Below are 19,419 nucleotides of genomic sequence, written 5' to 3'. Positions count from 1 at the left end.
ACTAATGACTTTACCGGAGTGCCTGCCTTTTTTCTATTTTTTGAGACGTATCCATGTTGGCTCCCTTTGGCTGAGGGTCTGGGGCATGAGCACCTGGACCAACCTATACTATAGGTGAGATCCTTTCTTATGAGCATATGTACTACTATTATGTTATTGACTTATTTACAAACACAAGTGCAGCACTCTAAACCGAATTGCGAAATTGTGTGCGTGTTACCTGGGACACACTTATCAGGGCCAGAACTGGGGGCAGGCAGAAGAGGCACATGTCTGGGGTGCAACGGTGAGGGCTATGCACGTACCTCTTCTTTCAGCCTACCCCTTGTCTGGGTCCTGCGCAGGATATGAACATGGCCAGCGTACCCCCACCACCTGCTCACTCTGCCCCCCTCCGCTGGTAATAACCACTCACATGCAGGGGGGCAAGGTTGTGGCCTTGGGTGTCTGATCGTCTCTGGCCATCAGAGATATTGACACTAGGGAACCCTGAAATTATTGCTTGTGGCTATAGTTACAGATTTCCACTGCCAGGTTGAGTTAGCAGCCACAAATGACTTGGCCCAAAACAATGACGTGCTATTAGTCCCATTGTTATAGATATCCTTATAATGAAAATATTAGGTTCATCTTGTGCTGAATCAGTAAAAACAGAACTACTGATTTACGTGTGTTAAAGCATCACGAACAATTGAGTGGCCACTTTAGCATTGGAATTCAGGGAGAAAACTCTGTATTGTTGGGGAAAAACATGACAATTTGTGTCTATAAAGTGCAGAATTGTGTGGAACTTGTGCGTAAATGAGCCTTAACAGCCCTACCAAACCCACTGGAAAAATAGCTTCAAAGAAACTGAACTTTAAGCTCGAGTATAGGGGTTTTGCGAACACATGGTGATACAGCAGATTTAACCATCTCCATAAAGTGCAGATGTTAGAAATATAATTAGATTTGCAAGGAATGCAAACGAGGATGACTGAAGGTAACTGATGCCATATAAATGTACATATAAATGTATATAAAATGTACATTTGTAACCATGGTATGAAAATGAGACAAAGTTCAGTAAGGACAAATTTCACATTTGAATCATTTTCTGTAAAATAAAATGTTGTTTCTTGTTTTTTACTAAAAACGTTTGGAGCTCAAATCTGCACATCATCATTTGGTTAAATGGAAAGCATTCAATAACTCCACTTAGCTGGAAATTCTCACGGGTTCTTAAAAATTCTTAACTTGATTTACCATTAAAGTCAATCTAGCCATAACCCTAGCAATGCAACCTTTAATGAATCATAGTAAGAGCGTTCCCCAGTATTTCATGATAGCCAGAAAGTGATTCGCAGAGCCTTACATGACAGTGAGACAGTCCCCCAGCATTACATGATAGACTCAGTGTTGCCCATACCTCTTCCCTGTGAATTCCAACACCCCTCTTTATCTTTCCATGTCCCCCATCCATGCTCAATCCTCAGTCTGGTGATGACATCCCCCTTTAGTGTTTATGCCTCCTCCTTCCACTGAATCTCCCTTAAAACACACTTTCATCATTCTACCAGACCACTTTCTCCTGCAATCAGATCACCAGACTGAGAATTGAGCATAAAGGGTGATGTGGAGGAGAGCACAGACAAGACCAAAAGTTAGCTGAACAATGGTTGTACCACAGGTCCTAATCAATGGAGCTGTCTTCATTCTGCTTATGTCATTGCTTGCGCATGTCCAGTTGCTTTAGATTTACTTATTCTAGATATACCATGACCTAGGCGAATAAAAATCTTCATAGTCATATGCCTAGAGGGTTTCTGCGCATGCGTGAAAACTCATTTTGAATGTATTTATAAATATTTGCGTGCCACCTCCTACAATTTGCTTTGGGTTACTAAAGGTTTAGCACAACTATCAAATCTGAATATTTTCCATGTATTGCTAATCTAACATTATATTACCAGTGGAAAGTTTTAGCCATTCGCACCCCCCCCCTCCAGCCCTGTTTGGCTGCACACTGCTCCCTTGTCCGTGGTGTGTGGTAAACACTACAGCACTGGTGAAGGGGACTACTATACAGCAGATGGGCTCATTGTGGTCATATATGCATCAATGTGCACTTTGCTCTTAGCCTGTGCACACTGATACCTTAAAATTGTGCTAACAGTCCTAAACAAAATTCTACAGAAAACCCTTAATTTGACTTTTATGGTGTAATTTTTATTTCTAAATTACACTGTTTCCATAACAAATAATTCACTCTACCATTAAAAAATGTATTCTTGAACCAACAAATGTATTTTGTTTAGCTGTAATATTGTTGTGTACAGTGCATTGTGCATTGAGTGCTATTCTGATATCTACTGGGAGCAGCTATCTCACTGTTCTGCTGATCGGCTGCTGGGGGGTGATATCACTCCAACTTGCAGTTCAGCAGTAAAGTGTGACTGAAGTTTATCAGAGCACAGGTAACATGGCTGTGGCACCCTGGGAAATAACGAATATGGCTAGCCCCATGTGAAATTTCAAAATTAAATATGAAAATATTTATTTGTGTTTTTGAAAAACAGATGACAATTAAATAAACCTCATTATAATGGTATTAAACACAAAATAAACCCAATAGGATTTTTTTGCCTCCAATATGGATTAATTATATCTTAGTCAGGATCAAGTACAAGGTACTGTTTTATTATTACAGAGAAAAAAGGAAATAGTTTTTGAAAGTTAGAATTATTTACTTAAAATGAAGTCTATGGGAGATGGCCTTCCCTCACTTTGGAGCTTTCTGGTCTTCAGGATATAGGATCCCGTACCCTATATTATAATTCCAGTATAGTTCACCAAGCAACTGATTTTAAATAATTTCTATAGGTTCCATGGTTGCTCTGTTTAAATAGAGTTTTAATATGTTCTTAAAACACATATTGTTCTTATGCTGAGGTATTATATGATTTAATATTTCTTTCTATTTACTGTAAATTGGGATAATATCCTCTTTGCTTTTCTGAAATTGCAATTCATTGAATTACTACAAAATAAATGAAAACAAGAGAGGGCATTGGGCTGTCTGTCAGCACAGTGCTAGAGCCAAGCAGATTCAGAGCAGCCTGCATATTCAGCTCTCCCTCGGGCTGCTTCTGCCTTCCTTTCCCCTAGACTCCGAGTCCGGCGCATGCGCAGTAGAGTGAAAAAGCAGACTTCTCTGTTAAAGTTCGGCTTTTCACTCTACTGCGCATGCGCGCGCAGCGAGAGAGGAAGGAGGAAGCGATCGCTGCTACCCCGGGCTGGTGCTGTTCTCTCCATACAGGGGCACCAGCCCGGGGTACAAGGTAAGCAATCTAAGTCACTTGGGGGTGCCTAACATTTTGGCACCCCCAAGTGACTTAGCCTTTCCTTCTTCTTTAAATAGATAGAAGGACCTGATTATAATTTGGTTTTCTTTCCATTTTTGCTTTGAGTACAGGTTACAGCGTTCGAGCTACAGTTATGAGAAAAAAGTGCAGATCTAACCAGAAACCTGTGTGACCTGAAGATACTCAGTTTGAAGATGCCCCCATTATCAGAGAGAGCGAGAAGCTAACTGAATAGGAAACAACATTCAACATCGTCGCCCTCCTGTGTATTCACTTACATCTTATACCCTGACATACCAAGGCCAGTCTCTGTAAAGTTCTCTGATCTCAGCATCCTGACGTGTGCATCCATTTTGTGTGCAGCAATATAACATCATTATTTACATTCAAAGATAAAATGTAAAAAAAAAATCTGCATTTGTACTTGAGATGTAAATGAAATTAAACTATTGAAAATGTCAATCAATGGCTGTGGTTTTTTTTTTAAGGGCTTGATCACCTTAACTTTTAATATGATGTAGAACTTGATATTCTGAGACAAATTGCAATTGGTCTTCTTTTTCAATTTTCTGTGGTTTTCAAATGATTTTGCTTTTTGTTCAGCAGCTCTCCAATTTAGAATATCAGCAGGTAACTGGTTGCTAGGGTTCAAATCACCCTAGCAACCAGGCAGTGGTTTTAATGAAAAATTGGACTATAAATGGAAGAGGGGCTGAATATAAATATAAATCCTAAAAAAAAGCAATAACAATAAAATGGTAGCCTCACAGTGCAATGGTTTTTGGCTGCTGGGGGCCAATTACCCCCTTTTGAAATCTGGAAAGAGTTACAAGAAAAAGGCAGATAATTTAAAAACTACACGAAATAAAAAATGAAGACCAACTGAAAAATGACTAAAAGATATATATATACTAAAAGGTGAACTACTGCCATAAGCCTTTATGAATAAACAACTGCTGCTTTTTGTGCATAAAATATGTATCTGTAAAGAAAAAAACCCTTAAGCTTGGATCAAAGAAAATATCAGTAAGCCATCAGCAATGCACACAATAGAAAATGTTTCTTTTCTCCCATGGTACTAGAAAATTCACTGTACATTTAGCTATACCTCCCACATTACCCAAATACATATTTTTTATTCTTTATACTGGCTAGATGCTAGTTCAGGGGCAGACAAGATACAAATCCTATCACTTGTTCCTGCTACATTGTTTTAGGAGTCAGAACCAGCATTGCAGAAATATTAAAAGCTCAACAGATAATGCAACTACATACAAAAATATTAACAATTTTACTTTATGTATATATGAAAGAAGCTTAGTTGTTTACATTTTTTCTTATTATGCAAAAATATTATTGGGCAGAGTTTGCTTTTTGAATTATTTTTTTTTTTAAAAGAATATGCAGTTCATAAGAAAAGACAAATATGCTTGTAAAATGTAAAAGTAAAAGTGGAAGCTGAGGGATAGGCTTGACTACAAAAATCACAAACATACCATTGAGAAGACCAATACAGGAGACAGGACATTATGGGAAAACACCTGTTACTAGGAATACTTTGGTTTGGATTACAAATTTCAGTGTTATATTAAAATTATCTTTAAAATTAAATTTTTAGAGAGATTTACACAGTAAGGGGCACATTTACTAATCCACGAACGTCTGAAAAGCGTCCGGATGCGTTTTTTTCGTAATGATTGGTATTTTGCTATTTTTTTCGGAAATTGTCGCGACTTTTTCGTAGCCTTCGCGCCAAGTATGAAAGTTTCGGATTCATTCAAGCTTCAGTATCGTGACTTTCCTTGGGCCAGGTTGGAGCTGCAGAGTGCCATTGAGCCCTATGGGAGACTTTCCTTGGGCCAGGTTGGAGCTGCAGAGTGCCATTGAGCCCTATGGGAGACTTTCCTTGGGCCGGGTTGGAGCTGCAGAGTGCCATTGAGCCCTATGGGAGACTTTCCTTGGGCCAGGTTGGAGCTGCAGAGTGCCATTGAGCCCTATGGGAGACTTTCCTTGGGCCAGGTTGGAGCTGCAGAGTGCCATTGAGCCCTATGGGAGACTTTCCTTGGGCCGGGTTGGAGCTGCAGAGTGCCATTGAGCCCTATGGGAGACTTTCCTTGGGCCAGGTTGGAGCTGCAGAGTGCCATTGAGCCCTATGGGAGACTTTCCTTGGGCCGGGTTGGAGCTGCAGAGTGCCATTGAGCCCTATGGGAGACTTTCCTTGGGCCAGGTTGGAGCTGCAGAGTGCCATTGAGCCCTATGGGAGACTTTCCTTGGGCCAGGTTGGAGCTGCAGAGTGCCATTGAGCCCTATGGGAGACGTTCCTTGGGCCAGGCTGGAGCTGCAGGGTGCCATTGAGTCCTATGGGAGGCTTCCAAAATCATGCTAAGTCTGAAAGTTTTGCCCGAAGTTTACGAGCGCTCAATCCGAAAAAGTCGCGACAAGATACGAGCAAATCGTAACGGCTACGAAAAAGTCGCAACAATTCGCGAAAGTCTTAATGGCTACGAAAAAGTCGCGACAATTTACAAAAAAGCCGTAACGGCTACGAAAAAAATCGCAAAAAATACGAAAAAGTCGCAAAATGTTCGTTTTCCAATCGGAATTTTTCCCATTCGGATTCGTGGGTTAGTAAATCAGCCGCTAAGTTAGGTTCAAAACCTTTATGACTCTATGAAACCTGCCTAACGGCTAGTTGATTAAGGCAAATGCAAAAATCCTTCATCTAAAGCCTCTCCAATTTGCCTCAGAGAGGATATTCATTTCATATTCATATTTTTATTGACCCTGTATTTTCTCACTTGCTGAAAAAGCCTTGCTGAAGCCTACTCAAATATCAGCACACTACCTTGGAAATCTTATTTATGTTTTAAATAATAAAATAATAATACTCCTAGGGGGAGATTTACTAATCCACAAATCCGAATCCCGAAAGGGAAAAAATCGTATTGGAAACAAACTTTTTCGTCGACGTTGCGATTTTTTTGTATTTTGCGCGGCTATTTCGTCGCCGTTGCGACTTTTTCGTATTGAACGATCGTGAATGGTGGAAAAACCTTTCCGACTTTGCATGATTTTGGAAGCCTCCCATAGGAATAAAAGGCACTGCGCAGCTCAAACCTGGCCAAAGGAAAGTCACGATACCGAAGCTTGAATGAATCCGAAACTTTCGTACTCGGTGCAACAATAACGATTTTTTCGTGATGGTGACAAAAAGGTTGCAGAAAATATACGACAAATTCTCGACCGATCATTACGAAAAAAAACGCATTCAGACACTTTCAGTCCATCCGTGGATTAGTAAATCTCCCCCCTAATATAGTTTGCAGCCAAATGCATTTGGCACAACTTCCACTCCTTATTGTCATTTCTGCCAAGACTTACTGACAGTGGTGGCCTGATGCTAATTGACCAATTGAGCCCAACAAAACCCACGTTGATTGGGGGCTCCATATGTGTTTACAGTCTCGGGTGTTTTGGGGTTATGTAATACAAAGCCATGCTCATAGGCAGTAACTTACGGCAACCAATTAGTAGGTAGCATTTACTGGTCACCTGCTAAAAAGTAAACTTTGTATTTGTTGCTACGGGTTACTGCACCTGAACAAACTTTGTGAGTTTTATTAAATCTAGGGGTTCATTTCTCAATACACAATATATGAAATTCTGGAAATAATGCTTGTCACTAATTTAAATGGGTATAAAATGATGTAAGTAGTAACCCACATCCTACTATAATAGGATAATGACATAATTAAAGCAATACGGAAGGAGAAAAAAAAAAAAATTACCAAGATAAAAGGAAAAAGTCAAACTCAAGTGAGTTGCTTGTTTTTGGATGGACCTTATATTATTACTGACCATAGATTCATTTATGGCTGAAATCATTCCAAAGAAAGTCATTAAATGAATGCAAACATGGTTTATTTACTTTTTCTGAAAATGTAAGTGTAGGGACAATGTGTGTTAATATAATGTTATTCCTACTTCAATATGAGTCTTTATTATGGATTATCTAGGCAGACAGATAACTTTTTTATATGAAGGGGCCATGTCACTGTGGTTACTGGGTCTGAGGAGAAGTTCCAAATTGTGGTTTTACATTTCCGGTTTTACATTTAGTAAACTGACAGTGGTTTCTGTCCTAGATATTTGCAAAAAATCACTGTAGCTGCACATTTACATTTAGAAGTTAGCAGTATTAAGAAAAATCTCTGATAGGTAAGAAAATGGTGGCTAAACACTGCACTGCGTATGGGCACTAAGTTCTGTCACTTGGCAGCCTGGCAGTTATCTTTGCTCTGCAGCTGCTGATGACATCACAACTGGCAGCCTGACAAACATCTCTACTCTGTAGCTACTGTGACATCACAATGGTTGGTGATGTGCTGAGGACTCACAGATCACCAGTCATTTTTCTCTACGTTTGCGTCAAGAGTGGAAGCACATCTGTGCCAAGCTCTTGAAAGTAAATTTAGAGAATGCAATCTATATCAATAAATATTCCTGAAACACGAATTCCAACTATGAATATACAGAAAGAAAAAAACCCAGTAAAATTAAGGAAATTAAGGAAAAACAAAAATGGAAAAAAGCCAAATTCAAGTAAGTTACTTATGTGTAGATAGCGATAGAATTATGGGTAAATTAGAGTGTGACTTTTTGTCACAGGAACACAGAAGTTGAAATCTACATGGTTCTCACCCTAATTGGCATACGTAAATTAGCATTCAGATTCGGTATTCGTGCAAATCTTTCACAGAGGATATGGGGTTCGGCTGAATCCCTAAATAGTGGATTCGGTGCATCCCTAGTACCCAGTAATAGATACACTGTGGGACTTATTTATCAACGTTCGTATTTTATTGCGATTCGGCATTTTTTGGGCTAAAAATAATAAATGTGAATTATGGCTTCAAAACTCGAATTTTTGATGTAAAACGTTGGCATCTGAAAGCTTGGAAGGTCACGTAGAAAACAATGAGAGCTGTCCTAGGCAAAATGTAATTTCATTTATTTACTCTATTTAAGTTTCTCAAATTTTTTTTTTGAGCTCGTAGATCCTGAAAAAATAAATTGTAGATTACGAATTTAAGGAATGTTAGGTTTTTTTCATGATTACATTTGTTTGCCTTATTTTTAAAGTTTTGAGAAAAAAATACAAACTTCCGCAAGCATGAATTTTCATATATAAGGCCCTTATGGTTGAAGGAATCCCAATTACTGAATTTAATTTTCGTAATGATGGGTAACTTTCTTCAACTCTAATGTATAAAAGTGTAAGACCTGCATGTTGGCAATATTTGACAATTATTCCAGTTTTATAGGCTGACACATTAACTTTCCTATATAATGTGACACAGTTTTGCCTGGATTTAAAGAAAAGTTAATTATACTGAATATCAAGATGTTTTTAAATCTCCATATAGTAAAGGGACAATGGATACTAAATATTCACATGTATATGTATGTGTAATAAGTGATTAGTACTTGTTAATTATTGATAGAAAAAGAATTACAGATACATTTATAATTGAAGCTATTTAAACATGCATTTATAGTTAAAATCATCCTAATAATTGCAATTAAATGGATTTCATGTTCTTTCAGCTTTGGAACGGATCATGGCTAAAATGCTGCCTACATTACTTTTTCGGTTTTTCTTCAGTAGCAGCAACGAATATTATTATGTAAAATATTTCCTTGGAGCAATTGTTGGATGGTTTATTGGCGCCGGTAAGTCATATATTTGAGGGATGAAGGGACAGAATGATATAAAAATAATATATATAAGAGTGTGGCTTACACAAATATGGCATATAATAGGGGTAAGGTATGCATTACCCAGTCTAATACTTATTATTTTTTCCCTAGCAATATACTTTCTGCTGGTGCATCCATTAGCCACCTTCAATTACCAGATGAAAGTCTGTGTATTTATTGTTATAAATGGTGAGTATACCCTTGTTTCTCTGTTTTATATTGGTATTTTTAATATAAATGTTATTCCCCTATATAACCATAAATTATTGCCATCATAAATACCAATCTCTCCTCTTATATTGCAATGCACATTCACTCTGTCATCCATACAAAAATTTGCTATATCCCTTTATTACCCCCAAAGTATTCATCCCTCTAACCCCCATGCTCTCTGGTTCAATATATTTCTGGTACCCAGAAACATTGCCTCATAAACCCTTCACATAATCCCTTGCTTATTGTAGTAATAATACATTTAGCTTTATAGAATGTAATGTTCCATATATAAAGCACACTGAGCTGTGGCAAGGGGCCTGTATATTAAGATAATTGCAAGTTTAGGGCCCTAGTTGTACTTTTCTCTGATGCTCTTTTCTGATGCTCTTTTCTCAGCAATATTTTCCTTTGGATGGGCAATGTCTAGTTATATCCGCTGCTCCACACTGATGATATTGCTGCTTATCCTAACCCAAAGGACTGGTGCACTAACGACTGCAATTGCAATGAAAGCAATCACCGGTGGTAAGTACTGGCAAGTCATTCTGCTTACTCTTTATTTGTTTCCACAACTTACTAAACTCTTGTCTCTTTTTAGGCCCTGTTCCCAATTTGATGCAAAATGTAGAGGCCCTGGTAATGAGCTTTGAATGTACAGGAGAGATGACCCTCAACCACACGAAGATGATGTACACTTCAATGATGGAACCTGTAAAGAAGATATTTGATCAGTTGCTGGTAAGAAATTGCCATTTGTCGCATGTAGCTGAATACTAAGAAACATTAATGCAACATAAAACAACAAGCTTTCTATGTATCACTTAGTGAATGGGTAACTTGTCTCCACCACCATTTCTATATGTTTAGATATTTGGTTATTGTACCAAAGCTTTTAGTCCAACTCATTTAGAAACAATTGTGCATCATTAATGCCCCCACTGAAGCTAGCCCAAAAAGAAGAGGAGTAACGTTTGCAACAGTGGTTATAAGAACCCACATTGTGAAACCCCGCAGCCATGTTATCTGTATGATCAATGTCTCTTTTTCTCTTTTTATAGAAAAGATCATCGAATTTGACAAATGACACAAAAGAAATAACCGATGATTTCAAAGAGATAGAGGAAGAAGTTAAAAGCACTGAGGGATATGATAATGTGAGAGAACAAGAACTGATAAGAGAAGAAACTGAGAGGAACAAAACATTAAAAATAAATACTCAGAAGAAATTTAGCCTGAAGACTTTCTTGCGCTGTGAGAGTAAGTGCCCAAGTACATCCATTCTAATCTGTATGTAGGGAGCTCAGTGCACCCTGTACATGCAATACCTCAATGAATGGAAAGACTCCATTACACTCACTGACAATCCTTTTTCTTTTTTAACAGGTCTCTTCGAAATGGGCATTGGCAAATGTCATGAATGGTTTGACAAGAAATATGATGACTGCATGCAAACTATAATGTTACCTGTTCTCAATCATGCATTGTGCTGGCCCATGAAATTAAAATTTGTCTGCGGTGCTTTAAATTGTAAGTATCTTTAAACAAGTGGGCCCATTTTGTTAATGTTCATGGTTTTTTTCATTTACCCGAATCAAACTTCTTATCACTGATAATCGTGCATTTTACTAATTACTCTAAACCACAAAAAATTGGAGATTCATTATGAGGCAGATTTACTAAAAGTCTAATTTTCGTTTAAAAGTCAAAGAAAACTCATTTGGATGAACGTCTGACATTTATCAAATAAAAATAATGAGTACACATTTGTGCTTTTATATAAAATGAGTTTAGTCATGGTTGAAATTAACATGACAAAACATGAAACTAAACAAATATGAATGTTAATAAATCTGATATGACACTTGCATTTTAATGATATTTTGTTACTCTCAGACCCAAAGGGGGGACAAGCAAATACTGTAGAACAGTGCCATTGGACAAATCAACTCATTTTATTATATATATATATATATATATATATATATAGTAATTGTTTTATACATGTTATTTTTCCTATGTGAATAAGTAAATGCATCCTTATTGCTGAAGCATATATTTAGCAAAACTCAATGTATGTTTTTATATTAAAAAATATAATTTACCTTAGGATTTGCAGTTAGTTATCTGGTGCCTAGATGATTAATAAGGGACGGCCTGAACAAACAGATGAGCAATTAAAGTTAGAAAACAAACAAATTGAAAACTTATGGTCAATTTGATTTTCCGTGGCTGGGTCAGTGACCCCCAACAGCAAGAGAGCATGTTCTGTAAAAAAAGAAAATCTAATAATATTAATGTAATAATAATCTATTAAACCAAAATAAATCCATAGATAATGAAATATGACTAATTGAAAAGTTGCTTTGAATTGGTCCATAACATTACTAGCAATTTAAGGGCTGGCCTTAAATAAATAGGCCAGGGAATGTCTGAACAGTAGCAGGAGGGAAGTATTACTACAACAACAACAACAAGCATTTGTAAAGCGCTTTTCTCCCGTGGGACCCAAAGCTACCAGCTATTGATTTGCCTCTTTTATTTCTAGGGTTCCTGCCAATGTGCAAGAAGCACCTTCGTATCGACCCAAAGTTTGGAGATGTCTATGACAACATCAGTGAGGCTATTGGCACATTCAAGCAGAATGTCACTATAAATGTTCAAATTACAGTAAGTTTCACATAATGTGCCTCATAGAAGGACCTCATTTCTTACTGTTCTTTATTGCGTGTCTCTCTGTTCATTTTGTTTAGTTTAATTGACATGAAGTTCATCTAAGCTGCCTTCTGTTCCCCTTGGCCGGTTTTTTTAATTTTCCTTTTTCTCCCTTTGTCTGAACAGTTTAGAAACAAAACCTTATTTGATACGACTTTGAAGAACGTCAAGAAAAATGTAACAGAAACAGTTGAAGGGACAGAAACACTTTCTCAGAAAGGTGTAAAACTTTTAAAATTAGTTTTGTCTCTTCTCTTCCTCCAATACTTTAGGAAGTAAGTACATTTCTTATATTTTTCTATCGCAATCGCGCCCCCTGCCCTCACAGAACTAACACCACTGAGCGGCATCCTAAAAAAAGATTGAATATTCATATTTTAGAAACAAAAAAATCCAAGAATATCCAATTAAAGTTGAATATCTAATTCAACTGTATCTTGGCAGACTAATCAATACAAGTTTTTTACATCTTATATATCAAATATTATCATTTGGGAGTGTGAAATCACATGACATTCTGACACTGTGGTTGGTTGGTGGGGTTCACCTTGTTCCTTTTCTCTTTGCAGTGCTTTTGGCTATGTGAGCAAGTACAATTCAGATCTTCGGCATGACAATATGTACATAACAACGTACTTCAGAGAGATCGATGCTCGCAGGAGGAAGAAGGTTAGTTTGGCAGCAAACATACAATTTCTTTCACTATGTATGTATGTATATATATTTATATATGCTGAATGTATACACTCATTACTTAATGGGGCATTAACTAATGAAAGATTTTTTCGTTTTGTGTTTACGATTTTGTCACAGAAAAAAAACATAATTTTTTCCCTATTATGTGACAAAACCGCAACAAATCCGGAATAAAAAATCTCTCTTTGCTTCGTGGTTTGAAAGGTTTTTGGGAGGTTTTGATGCTGTAATTTCTATGACAATATGAAAAAGTTCCGGTTTACAAATTTTCGCATCTTTTTTTATTCATGCTTTTTAAGTTTGGATTATTTGATAAATGACTCACACTCATGGAAATGAATTTTAAAACCACAAAAATCCAACTGTTGATTAATGCCCCCCTTAATGTCATTCTTAAATCTAATGTTAATGGATGTGGTATGGTATAAAAAAAGAGATATGGTAAAAGAAAATTTTAAGAAATATATAAGAATCAAGATGATAAATATAACTTCACATAAACAGTGTAATGTGCTCTTATGCTTTATATTGAACACTGCACAATGAGCTTGTCATTTTGAGAGGGGAAAATTTGATGAAAAGGTAGTAAAGTAACTTTCTTGTTTGTCCTACAGGGAAAAAGGCACCTTCTACCCCTGAAAAAAGGGGAACGTGCTGATTTAATCTTCCCACTAAAGTTTGCCCTCCAGGGGCCAGAGATGAAAGCATTGGTAAGTGCTTATAGAATACTCTCTAGAAGGTTACAGGATGTTCCCTGGTTTCATAAATACAATAATGAGCTTTTTCTCTTTTCCCCCAGGTTGGCGCTATGATAAAGAGCGTCCCATTAATTGCTATTTGTCTCCTGATATTCGCACTGGATTTGGGGGTGCAGAATATGATGGATATTACTAACAAGCACTCCCATATTGAATTCAACTTTGCCTGTGAGTAAATTTTGTTTATTGGGGTTGGAAATGTCTGCTCTTAAAGGGGAAGTTGGTGTCACTATCAGTGCTTTATTGTTTTATATTAATTCTGCTATGTATATTGTGAACTGCCTCCCCAACTGCTGCCTGATTACTAAGGTAATTAAGCCCTAGCAACCAGATAATTTTAAAAGTTTTAAGCTTCAAAGAAAAAAATATAAATTATTGAAAAAGCACATAATATTAAAAACGCTAAACCAGTAGCAGATTGTGTCAGAATGCCACTGGCGACATCATACTAAATGTTCATTAAGGTGAACCATTCCTTTAATGGTAATTTTTTCTTTGCTTAGCATGGGCCCAAGGGTTTGAAATTTAATAATGAATGAATTTTGCTGCATGTATTTTTGAATTAATATTAATAAAATCTAGCCATTTCAGAGTTGCTCTCCACATTGCGTAATGCACATCTCTTTTTCCCTGCAGTTAAACACAATCTAGAAGTGATTGTCGGTGGGACTGGATTCCTGGCAAGATTTCTCCGTAACACAATTGGAAATATCAATACATCCTCTAATGCGCTTCATGTTACGGATAATACAGGTATGTGCAGAGCTTCACCGCCATTTCCTGGGTGCTGTACTGCATGTGTTTACTTTACGTCTTGTAGATATCATTCGAATTTACATGTAGCGAGCAGTATCATTTAAGCTCAATGGGATAATCACACAGGCAGTTTATTTATTAAATGTGGCTGCACTATTCAATAGAACTATTGCTATTCAATTCCCAGCAAAACATATCATTCATACTGTCAGCATTACTAATACTTCTGTTTCTCTCTGATTCTCCAGTTTGTCTGCCACAACCCATTCGCCTGACTGCTGAGCAGTATATCGGCACTTGCCTGCTATTGGCTGTGACACTGATACTTCCAGTTTTCAAGGTATACACGAGCCGACTCCGTAGGGTCCTGGCTGCTTACTTTTTCCCTAAGGTAAGATGTTGTTTGATTCTTAAAGTTACCACTTTGGCTTTTTGTAGCCACTTGTAAAGTGCCGCCTGAGGCAAGTGTCTCAGATTGGCTCATGGCAGAAGCAGCATTGATAAATATGTCTTTATTTGATAGAGGAAAGATTTTTTATCTGCTTTTTGTTTCTTTTAGACTGAGAAACGGCGAATTCTCCACCTCTATAATGAGTTACTGAGGTACAGGGAACTGTATTTAAATATAAAGAGGAAGAACTTGATGATCACTGCCAACCGACACAGAAACTTTGTAAGTACCGACCTGAGATTCTGCCTTTTACAGCTTAACATCACACTGCTCATTATTTGGCACACAACAAACCAGCACCTTGTTTTAGCTTTCCTTTCCTTACATCAGCTGTCCTATTATTGTGCACAAAATACAGTAACTGCCATTCCTAAAATGAGAGCCTGGCTTATCTTCCAATGCATTACTTCAGCTCTCATGGCTGTATTGTAAATAGGGGATAGTACTAGTTATGGGGATAGTACTAGTGTAACAGGTGGTAATGGATATATTGTGTTGTCCACAGATGATGTCTATACCTGGAATGCTATTCCGACAAATGAAATGGCTGAGATTCATTATAAAGCGTCGCTGCTTGGTTTGTAATGCCAAGGAAACCAAAACCTCCTATAATTGCAAGACATCAAACTGCGACACAATCTACTGCCTCGACTGCTGGAAGGAGATAAAGAAATGCTGCTTTGTTTGCTTACCAGATGATTTAATTGCAAATTATGCCTGTGATGAGGACTAATTCTACAGATCTGCCTATTTAGTCTATAAGGATCTAAAGAGAGAAATGAGCAAGTCAGACTGATCAAGCAGTTAAAGTTACTCTATATGAATGGCTCACTGATTCGCAGACCCTGATAGGGAAGGGACTTAAATGGAAGTGGGCAGGGTCTGGCGGATCAGGGCAAGTCTGGAGTAATTTGATGTTATCTGTGCCGGCAAAGGGAGGTCTGAAGACCTTTGTTACGTAAAGTCCTACTGGCCTAAAAATGTCAAGGATGAAGGGAGCCTACCTAGCCTTTCAGCAAAGGGAGATCTGAATGCCTTTGCTACGTTAAGCCCTACTGGGCTGGAGAGGTCAAGGATAAAGGGACCCCACCTCGCCTTGTGGCAAAGGGAAGTTCGAATACCTTTGCTACGTAAAGCCCTACTGGGCTGGAGAGGTCAAGGATAAAGAGACCCCCACCTCGCCTTGTGGCAAAGGGAAGTCTGAATACCTTTGCTACATAAAGCCCTACTGGGCTGGAGAGGTCAAGGATAAAGGGACCCCCCCCAGCCTTGCGGCAAAGGGAGGTCTGAAGAATTCTTCATTGCGGGCCTTTTGGCCCCTCTACTTCACTGTCTGGTTTTATAAACCACTGATGCTAACTCCACAACAAAAGCTGGACAAACATGATTATAATATAATAAACATTTCTTAGTTAAGTCTTTCTTTTTGTCTATGTTTTATATTTGAAAGTGTATTTTATATGATATCTAAAACATAATTGGGAGGAAGAGGCAGCCCAGATATATCAAAAGCAAGGCTAAGGCTAAAACCCCGTGATATATAAGCGCAAGCCGAGAAATAGACACTCTGATCACCCTAAGGTGTCTGCATACACATTTGCTGCCTTGGCCTGTTTGCAGATCCACAGAGCAGATTTCGGCTCTGAAACACATACAGTAAGGGGCTGATTTACTTACCCACGAACGGGTCGAATGGAGTCCGATTGCGTTTTTTTCGTAATGATCGGTATTTTGCGATTTTTTCGTATGTTTTGCGATTTTTTCGGATTCTTTACGAATTTTTCGTAACCAATACGATTTTTGCGTAAAAACGCGAGTTTTCCTATCCATTACGAAAGTTGCGTAAAAAGTTGCGCATTTTTCGTAGCGTTAAAACTTACGCGAAAAGTTGCGCATTTTTCGTAGCGTTAAGTTTTAACGCTACGAAAAATGCGCAACTTTTCGCGTAAGTTTTAACGCTACGAAAAATGCGCAACTTTTTACGCAACTTTCGTAATGGATACGAAAAACTCGCGTTTTTACGCAAAAATCGTATTGGTAACGAAAAATTCGTACAGAATCCGAAAAAATCGCAAAACATACGAAAAAGTCGCAAAATGTTCGTTTTCAAGTCGGAACTTTTCCAATTCGGGTCGGATTCGTGGGTTAGTAAATCAGCCCCTTGGTATGCTTTTCCATGTCAAAATCTGCTCTGCATGTCTGCATACCACCAGAATGTAGCAACCTAGGCATGTGCCTCTTCTGTCTAGTAAAATAGTCAGTATAGTGCTGCTGACTTTTCCTTTTCATACAGTTCACATGCACCATCTTCTGTATCTGCAGATTCTTTTCTGTCACTTGGCTGATGGAGCTTTCTGGTGCATGCGCAATTGGAACTAATCCCAGATTGGCTTTAACTGGACGTGCGGCAAAAAGCTCAGTGTCAGTGAACCAAAAGAAGCAAATCCGAAGATACAGAAGATGGCGCCTGTGAACTCTGCTGCACTACTTTGCATTTATATGTCAGGTTAACAAAGAGGGATGCTTTTTCATGTAAAAGGCTCTGCGAGGGGGAGCAGGGAGGAGGCCAGTGAAGACCAGTAAATGAGGCTTTTGTCTGTTGGGGGTTTAGTTCTCCTTCAAGGAATGTGAAAATCTATTATTTAATTATTTGTTATAAACCAATATTAATAAAGGTACAATGAATGCAATGTATTTAATAATCTGACCCCTCCAGCCAACATGTGCCATACATACATAGACAGTGTATTACCAATGCTAATTTTGGCTATCCAACCTATTATGAGCCCATATAGCCAAAATTAGCATACACTGCTATATATGCTGTATACTGTATTTTACTTGGATAACTGGATAAAAATTCATAATCGAGTAAAAGGATTTAAATATGAGGGCTGTAATGATCCAGGTTCATTATCTGAGCAGTTTAGGGGTGCATTGCTATACAAGGATTATTAAGAGCTTTCACTTGTCATGGACTTTGGACAAGGTATCTGCAATATGCACTCTGATAGTATATCCACAGTCATAAGTAACAGCAGACCAGACAAAATCCAGTGGCAGCAATCCCAGGCCTAGCATTAGAACAGCTCACTTACCAACACAAATGCAAGTGTAAAGCAAAATAATGTGTGGATGCAACTAACTTGCCTAATGAATCACTGAATGTATCCAATGCTGCAATAATTGCAACCAGAACTGATCCAATCCAAACACAAACTCATACCAGAAAACACAGAAACCAATACGGGTGCTAATTTGTGCCGGTACCAGTAAATCACATGCAAGTTGCAGCACACGTCTTTTATGTTACACTTCAATTTTGTCAGAAATTGCTCTTTGCTCTCTAGCAGATTGCACTGGAATTTGCCACATTTTTAGGGTGTGGGGACAGATATTTTTTGTTCTAAGCTATTATATAAATAGGTTATGTTTAATGCAGGATTGGCATTATTCTCAGTATGTTAATTTGGCAGAAACTGTATGCCAGAGTTCATCTCTTGGTTGCATAACATTGTATCTGGCGCTTTCTGAGTAGAATACTTTTTTCAGAGGGGTTGATTATGTTCCTGGAAAGTGTGGGTGTCTTGACTTATATACCCTGAAAATGATTTAAAAATATTGTCAATAATCCTGTCTAGGAATAATTACTGCTTTGCTTCTATGTGATCCAAAGGAAGGGTACATTACATATATAATTTGCAGCAGGAGTGAAAGCTTTCCAAAACAGTTTTGTTTATACTGTAAAAAGTTTTCCAAAACTTCTTGTAAAAGCAGCCCACTAGGATAGACAATATTCCTAGCTAAAATCAAACTCTTTTTATATTAGTTGCCTTTCTAAGCACTCTTCCTAGTTATAAGCGTTTTCTGTACCAAAAAATGACTTTCTATTCTACACCTCTTTTAACCCAGGACAATATCTTGACCTAGTTGTGATGACTAATCATACCACATAGTTTCCATTTGCACAAACTCCTTATTAAATGTACTTAGTATTGTGGTGCTTAATATCCTTGAGCCAGTGTGACATCCTTATTCAAATGTAAAACAGAAAACAGAGATTGCCCAACATTTCCTATTACTTTTTATCTGGACTACATAATGGACTTTTTAATACACTGTACTGGATGATGTATTTTATTGAATACCAAGCCACACTTTGGAAGTGAACACAATATGTCAATCTAGGCTCATGGTTAGGGGTGGGTTGAAGCACTTTCACTACACTCTAGTGTGGGAGGGTTTCCCCATTCCCCCCAAAACATTGCATTTTCATTACACTCTGGTGTAGTAGGATTTCCCCCCAAAACATTGATCATTGTGATTTACTGGCAGAATAGAAGCAAGTGTCGCACAGACTATATTTTGTGTTTTACATGGGTTGTGAAGATACCATTGCTTACAATTATCTACAAGCACTCTGTGGTCCATTTAAGAATTCACCCAGTTTAGCAAAGTAAAGCCATTAAGGGAAATGCTGAATATAATCTGTCCTAAAACCCCCAGATTTCCCAGATCTTAGTGCAATGATTGTCCTGTATATATACACCACAGTCAAAATGTGTTTCTCATAGGCATGGGAGAGGTGGCATTTTATAAACAGTGTCAGACTGGGGTACCTGGTGCCTGCCAGATAAGACATAAAGGGCTTCCTGGAAAACTCCCATAAGCTCTATGGGGAAAATGCACCTGTAGGTCAAAGTGGACATATTTGTGCAAAATAGAA

General features: G+C 37.9%; 1 protein-coding gene across 1 annotated transcript; it reads left to right on the top strand.

The window, feature by feature from the left end:
* Positions 1–972: 972 nt before the first annotated feature.
* On the top strand, positions 973–16,114 carry LOC101732050 (E3 ubiquitin-protein ligase DCST1). Its single transcript, XM_031904574.1, has 15 exons — positions 973–982; positions 8,952–9,077; positions 9,717–9,845; positions 9,919–10,058; positions 10,379–10,577; positions 10,704–10,847; positions 11,866–11,987; positions 12,159–12,307; positions 12,602–12,701; positions 13,343–13,438; positions 13,528–13,654; positions 14,069–14,239; positions 14,491–14,633; positions 14,802–14,915; positions 15,199–16,114. The coding sequence occupies exons 1-15, from the start codon at positions 973–975 to the stop codon at positions 15,424–15,426; spliced, it is 1,998 nt and encodes a 665-aa protein (XP_031760434.1). The 3' UTR covers positions 15,427–16,114.
* The last annotated feature ends 3,305 nt before the right edge of the window (positions 16,115–19,419 follow it).

Source organism: Xenopus tropicalis, chromosome 6 (genome assembly GCF_000004195.4).
Source record: "Xenopus tropicalis strain Nigerian chromosome 6, UCB_Xtro_10.0, whole genome shotgun sequence".
NCBI classification, from domain to species: domain Eukaryota; kingdom Metazoa; phylum Chordata; class Amphibia; order Anura; family Pipidae; genus Xenopus; species Xenopus tropicalis.
This window is presented reverse-complemented; position numbering and strand designations above follow the sequence as displayed.